This window comes from Olea europaea, chromosome 11, assembly GCF_002742605.1.
Source record: "Olea europaea var. sylvestris chromosome 11, O_europaea_v1, whole genome shotgun sequence".
NCBI lineage: Eukaryota > Viridiplantae > Streptophyta > Magnoliopsida > Lamiales > Oleaceae > Olea > Olea europaea.
Window position 1 is genome coordinate 21,015,329 of NC_036247.1, and position 7,660 is coordinate 21,022,988.

At 34.1% G+C, this 7,660-nt stretch overlaps 1 protein-coding gene across 3 annotated transcripts in view; it reads left to right on the forward strand.

The window, feature by feature from the left end:
• Positions 1-5,828: 5,828 nt before the first annotated feature.
• Positions 5,829-7,660, forward strand: part of LOC111403737 — a 6,819-nt gene continuing 4,987 nt past the window's right edge. For all 3 annotated transcript variants that reach the window (XM_023032345.1, XM_023032343.1, XM_023032344.1), the window contains exons 1-2: positions 5,829-6,053; positions 6,178-6,351. In XM_023032345.1, coding sequence (XP_022888113.1) covers positions 5,894-6,053; positions 6,178-6,351 — 334 coding nt within the window. In that variant the 5' untranslated portion in view covers positions 5,829-5,893. The remainder of the gene's footprint in view (positions 6,054-6,177; positions 6,352-7,660) is intronic.

Here is a 7,660-nt window from a genome sequence, read left to right on the forward strand (position 1 = left end):
AAAATTTTTGTAATTTGTGTCTTATTTGTTCTTCTTGAGCCTTTGAAGAAAATGAGTGGGAGGTATATACATTTGGACTGGCCTTGGTGCCTTGGTGGTAGATATTTTACACTTTCTTCATTTTTAGTTCAGATTAGTGTAGATTTATCTACCATTATAGCTTCGTCAATTACTTCCTGGTCATCTTTTCGTTATGGTCTCATTGAAGTAATCCTTGACCAGTGTACTTCACTTTTTGTAGTTATAGCATGAATACTTTGCTCCATCGACTTCTTTCGAAGCCTTTAGGAAAATGGAAGTAGGGTACATATAAACATTCACGGGAGCCCTAGGTGGATCTTTTTCACTACTCTAATTGACATTGTCTGTTCCTTAAGATTTGTCATTGTATTGCTTGGTAACGATCCCTATGAACATTCTGTGAGTTGTTGAGCTATCTGACCAATTTTTGCTTTCAACTTCTTGATAGATGCTTGCTGATTTTGAAAATTAGTATCAATTTGTTGGAATACTTTATCCATTTTCAGCACATATTGACGAAATATCTCTCTTAAACTTGGTCTTCTCTCTTGCTGAAAATTATTTCCATATGAGTTGAAATTACGGGAGCTATTTTTAATTGAATTTACTCGTTCATCTGAAGAAATAAGCATCAAGCAATTTTTGGTAGCTTGATTTCTTCCACAATTCTCACATGCTGAGCTGGCCATCATTGAATTTCCTCCATGTGTTTACAATTTTACAAGTAAATGACCATCATTGTATTTCCTCCACGTGTTTAAAATTTTACAAGTAAATCTACCTACTTTCCTAAAGCAGCAATTTGTGCATTTACAGATGTTGAGCTGTCTAATTCATACATTCCAGTTGCCTTTTTTTGTACCACTTTTTTTTTTTTTTTTTTGTACCCCTTTTTTTTTTTTTTTTGAGAAGTACAATGAGTGTGTAGTGGCAATTAACTCGAATAAGCGGCATTGTTGAACTGATTTGCCTATGATTGGTCCTCCAGTAGAGGCATCCGCCTGAGACTTTGACAGTGGTGAAAGTTTGGTGTAAAAATCATGCACTTGATTTCCAATGGTAATCCTATGATTTGGACACTTCATCATTAGCTTCTCGAACCTATCCATGCCTTCTGATAGCTTTCCACATCTTTCTATTGGAAGGTTTGAATTTTCAATCTGATCTTTGCTACCTTAGTCTGTGGAAAGAACTTGTTGTAGAATTTCCTAGTCAGCTCTTCCCATGTGGTAATGTTTCCATCAGGTTCAACATTGAGTCATTCTAATGTAGCATCTCTCAGTGTATACGAAAATTACCGCAACTTGATAGCATCCTTATTAAACCCTTGAGCATGAAATTCTTTTAATTCCTGATAAATCTGGAGATATGTGTGTTCGAATTCTCATGAGGTAACCAGTAGAATTGTAGAGCATTACTCATCAAATTGATCCAATATGCCCTTATCTAAAAATTGTTCATCCCAAAATCTGGATACACAATATTGGAATGCATAGGGCTACTATGGTGTTAAGAACATTGAAATGGGCAAATCTCCTTCATTTATTTTCCATCGCTCTTGTTGCTGATATTTTGCGGCCATTTGTCCAATTAACTATATAGAAATAGGATTGTTTTGATTGTCTATAGAAATAGGATTGTTTTGATTGTCAGCCATTTGATGTTGCTATTTTTCTTTGTGTTCCTTGCATTTTTATCTGAATGTATGTTCTATTTTCGAATCAAATAGTTCAAGATCGTCGTCTTGGGTACGAAACATACAACAAACACCTTTTTTTTTTTTTGTAAATAAAAGAAAATAAAAAAAATCAAATAACAGTTGAAAATAAAATAAATTAAGACTAAAAGTAATAGTCCTCGGTAACGGCATTAAAAAATTGTTGCGTTTTTACTATTGCAAGTGTACGATATTAAACAAGTAATATAATGGATCTATAAGTACGGATTGTTATTCCTAGGAGAACTATAATTTAGCACTTAATCTACTTTCTTTCTAACTACTATTCGACAAAAGCAAATAAAGATTGTGTGATTTGATTTTTAATTTAAATATGTGAAAATATGTGGATGTATACAAAGAATGGTTTAGAGATTAAAAATGAACAAATACTAGGGTAGAATAATTTCACCTATTAATCAACTTCACACCTCAAATCAAGATTCATATCTAATGTAGTGTTCGATCGAATTCTCCTATTATATTCAATTTACCCTTCTCGAGTTCTCATTGAGCCTATTTACCTAATTCAATTCCATATCTCTATACTAATCAATTGTAGTTAAACGAAATCTTAATTTTAGGAATTCACTTATGATCGTAATAATTAGTATATGTATCTCTACATATTAAACCAATTTACCGAATTTTACTATAAGGTCTAAATTGTGAACTCACCTCTCGATTTGTAAAAGATTCACAAAATCATAAAATTAGTGATCAAGTAATTCAATGCATTAAACTCATAGTAAAAATCAACACATAAATGAATAAAGAACAAAAATCTTAATTAAAAGACATAAAGGATCCCAATTGGGTTATATTATTCACCTTAACAAGAAATTTAGCTACTCATAATGAAAGAAAAAAAAAATAGATAGTCATGAGTACATCACACGATTTTGTAGTATAGATATAAAAGAAAAAGATCAATCTTGCACCAAAATCTCTTTTATCTTCCAATCAATGCTTCAAATAGTGAATTGCTTATTGTTTTCCTCCCTTGAATTGCTTCTTTGAATCTCGAAGTATGTTTCTTGCCTCTCAATATGTACAAAATTCCCTACAAAACTATGGAAAAATTGAATATGTCGTTACCTTCTCATTTGTGTAGAAAGTGGGATTTTTATGTACTTTAAAAAGGGCTAAAAATGTACCCTAAATGTACCTAGCCGGCGCCACATCTCTATTTTGATGTCACGGCGGTGCCACCTTTCAAGTAAAAATTAGACAATACTTATTTTAGTATTTTTACCATAACTTTCTTTCACGATATCCAATTAAGGAGATTCAAGTTGGGTGGTAAAGCCAACTCAAAGGGCTATAACTTTGCTTTATAGCCATTTTCTAATTTGAAAGTTTACTTGGTCAAAAATGGGTTTAAATGTTGAGCTGAAAATCTAGAGCGTCCTGGTGCAATTAAAAATTGATTTGTGAAAATATTTTGGTCATATCTCATTCCTTTTGACTTTTAATTGCATCTAATTAATCCCTAGCATTCTCAAATCATCATCTCGACACAACTTTTGAGCATTTACACTTTAGCTCCCAAACTTTGGATCTTGTCCTCCTCTCATTTTTGTCAATTTTTACTTCTTTCTTTCAATTTCACTTCCATTTATCTAGTTTTACCTAATAAACAAAATTTAAAATAAATTATGCTATAATTCTTCAAGAAACTATTAAATATCTATATTTTTAGATCCAAATATGTGTACAAAATGCACTTATTAGTCTATATTAGAGAATATAGATAGTTTAGAAGTTAAGAGTATTCTGCTTCACCACCACCCCCACCACCAATGCTACAATATCCTATTGCTAAAGACAAAACTAAAAGAGATATTAGGTCTCCATAGAGATATGGTAAAGCTAATTTGGCTGCTTATGCTTTGAATGTAGTCGAAGGTACTGAGTCTAGTGAAGAACACTCTATAGACGCAGCTAGTTGTGTTGATTTTAATTTTGCTGGAGATCTTGATAAGAGAATATCTATTACAAGATATGTTTTTATCTCATTTAGTACTTGTTGTTGAGTTTGTTCTTAGACATTTTTGTGGAAGAAGTGGAGGTTTTTGTTGAAAAATTAAGTTTTATTCCTTACATTGGAATTCATCTCAAGGTAGAGAATTATTATTATTATTATTATTATTATTATTATTATTATTATTATTATTATTATTATTATTATTATTATTATTTTGAAGATTGAAATTTTATTCCTTGTAGTGGAATTCGTGTTAAAGTGGATATTTGTTAGAATTTTGATGTGACCGAGTTCTATTTGGAAATTCTATTTGGAAATTGTATAGTGAATTCTATTTGGGAGTTCTAATATTGAGAGTTGATTTTATGTCTTGACGAAGTCTTAAAAAAGTAAAATATGCATGAGAAGGAGAACAAATCGATGCATTTTCGCTTGTTGGCCACAAAAGGATTGCTTGAGCTGTTTTAGCAATGGGCTTAACGCTCTCTATCCACGAGCTCACTGGTCGAGTGATGTTGAGGTTTTGGTTTGAACCTGTTCTGCAATTTAGACAGTTTTTCACCACTATTTCAATTCAAATACTCTGTTATTAGTTATGGTTATTATATTAGGGCTGCACTATGTTAGACTTTTCTTTGCATTATATATATGGAGAGTAAACCTCTTGGAAAAATCATCATACTCAATTTATAATCCTCCATTTTTGATATTAGTGAATTCTCTTTTTCTATCCGTGATTTTTTCCCTATTTGGGTTTTACGTAAATCATTTGTTCTTATTATTATTATTTTTCATATTGCCTAATTCTCGTTTAAGGGCTCGTTTGGCATTGCTTTTGAATTGGACTTGTTTGGTTTATTTTGTTAAAGTGTTTTTGGTAGTTAAAAGAGTTTTTCGAAAAAGCTAGTTCAATATGACTACCTCTAAAAATACTTTTCAAACAAAATTTACATAATTTCTTCAAAAAGATCTTCTACAAGAAGCAAAAGTTATGTCAAATGGGTGCTAAGTCTAACATTGATATTAGAGCGTGTACTTATCGATTAATTTGTTAACAACCCCATTCCCTTTAAAGTTCCATAGTAAATTGTATTTCCGACCCCCATTGCCTAAGGGAAATAACCAAATCTGCTCGCTATCGCTATCCCTATCAATGGGTGTACTTCTCATGCCCAGTTACTGTGAATATCTCACCAACTGTGAAAAGCTCCCCACTGCTGAAAAGAAGGCCTACCTAGCCATAGATCGTAAAAAAATTATCTGAGTGTCCATTACCAACCTTTAGCCTCACTCCCTCTTAAGTAATTCACCTTCCCACATAATGCTTTTCCGCAAAAAGGAAATCCCAAGCTCTCGCAGTGGCATCCAGAACAGGAATATCATGGTGGCATTTGGCCCTTCTAGCTATCTTAGCCTCCAAGCTAGCTTAGCCACCAAAGCTTTGTTGAACATCCCAAGATCCCTAAATTCCAAGCCTCCGATTCCTTTAGCTCGTAGATTGTCTCCCAAAATAAAAATTTTGTATACTTTACTATCTAAATGCAAACTAATAATTCGTACCAAACTTACAGCTTGTTTGGGAGTGATTTTTTATCCCAAAAAATTGATTTTTTGATTGTTATTTCACTATTCCAGCCGTTATGTTTGTTTTCTTCTCTCACAGGTGGACCTCACTTTTCTCCTAACGGTAAAAAAATCAATTCTTTAAATCACTCCCAAATAGGCTCTTACATATTAATTTTATCTATATACAACTCGATCTTGTTTAATAATTTGTGTTACACATATATTTGACAATGCAATCGACAAAATTCCATCTTCTTTTCTTAATATTTTCGACTATTATCTAAAACTCTCGCCAAACGATCGCCTAGTGCTTATTTGGCCCAGGTCAAAATTAGGTCAATCCCATCTCAATCTATTTTCAGTAGGCCTTATAATTGGCCCAAGCTCAACAGTTATCGTATTACTCTTGCCACCTGTCATGTAGAACTGTAGAAGGATTCACCTGTAGTTGCCACGTGGTAATAACCGCTCTCAACGGTCAACATCATATAACGTTGTTATCGCGATCTTTTTCCTTTTTTAAATGAAGCATTTTTCTTTATGAAATTCAGATTTCCTTCCGTCTCGGAAAATTTGTATTCTGTTTGGTAAATTCCATAGCCATGGCCAAGAAAGTGCCGTCTATTGCACTTCACAAGAAGAAGCCCATAAAAAATAATAACAAAAGGAAGAAAGTACGGCCAATATTCAAGAAAATCTGGGATTATTTCAAGTCAGATTCCTACATGTTTGCTCCTTTGCTTTCTCCCACACCCTCATTCAGTAAGTACTGATTATGGGATTTTCCGGTTTCTTTTTATCCCCAAATTACTGTTATGCTGTAATGGTAATTGCAATTTGTGATTGGTAAATTTTCTCTTACAATATGGTCTATATATTTATGTAGATGTGGAGGGATATGATTATGAACCAATTAAGGAAAATAAGAAGAAGAGTAAGAAGAAATTCGTTTGGGAATTTGTGGATTATATGAAATCAGATTGCTACTTGTATGCTCCGCTGGTCAGGCGTCAGCCATGGTTATATTCTTCTAATGATACTGCCATCCCACCACCTAAAGGTTTGCTTAATTACTAGCCTTTATGGTAAATTCTGATATGAACATTGTACTTAAAGACATTAAATTTATTTTTAACTTGTCAGAAGGTATTATTTTTGTAATGTTACTGGAATTTGTGGAGTGCTCAGCGTTTCTTCTGTCTACTTTTGCAAATTTTTTAGGTTAATTTTTGGGTGGGGCGTTTTATACTTTATCATGCAATTACATTATCTGGTTGATCTAAAGAAAAATCAAACTGGGGAGACAAAGGATTTATGCTGCTGGCCTAAATTTGTGTAGGACAGAGGCTTAGGAGTTTGATATATTTGTCTTTCTCCCCCTGCTGTTTTTTGCTATTTGAGCTAGTGAGAATTTTAGTTATCCCCAATCAGGAAACTGAGTAGACTTGCTAATTTTTTTTGTGCATGACACTCAATTTGTTCCTTCATATAACTCGAAAAAGAGAATAAATCGTATGAACCCTTCATTTTTATTGAATTAATCATTAGTTTTTTCATCTACAAGTAAATAAAGTTTCATCTTCACAGTTCTAAATTCATCTTTTTCCTTGGGCTTATCATTTCAAATTGCAAGATTTGGTTATTTGTGACTATATTCTTCTAGCGACACTGCAACCCAGCATGACGATATTCTTAATTGCTGGACATACCTTATTAAGATGGACCCCAAGTCTTAATATGGCATCAGAGCGTTTTGACTCTAACGAGTACGATCCGTCCGCTTCCGCCATGACTTCTCCGGTTGTCTCTCACCCCACTGGTGGTCAGACTTTTGAACAACATCTAATCTCCATAAACACTAGCCAATTACAGCGCCTCACCACCTCCAGCTACCCAACCTGGCGTGCTACTTTCTCTTCCCTCCTCTTTGGGTACGGTATTATGGGGTATCTTGATGGAACCCTCCCATGTCCAGCTGTACCCACCAAAACCACTTCGGCAAATGATGTTGCTGCCTATACTCGCTGGTTTAGACAGGATCAGCTTCTCTTGAATGCCATCTTGGCTTCTGTTTCGGAACAAATTGCTCCTCTTATTGCTTCGGCAAAAACCTCCCGTGACGCTTGGGACAAGCTTTCTCGCTTGTATGCCAACAAGTCAAGAACACGTGTCATGCAACTTAAAGAGGCACTCACTCTCATGCAACGTGGTGACAAACCCATTACTGACTATCTCCACAATATCAAATGCATTGTGGATGAATTGGCTCTCATTGATACTCCCCTATCTGATGATGATATTACACTCTATGTCTTGCATGGACTAGGTCCTGATTATCGTGACATTGTTGCTCCTATCCGCACTCGCAC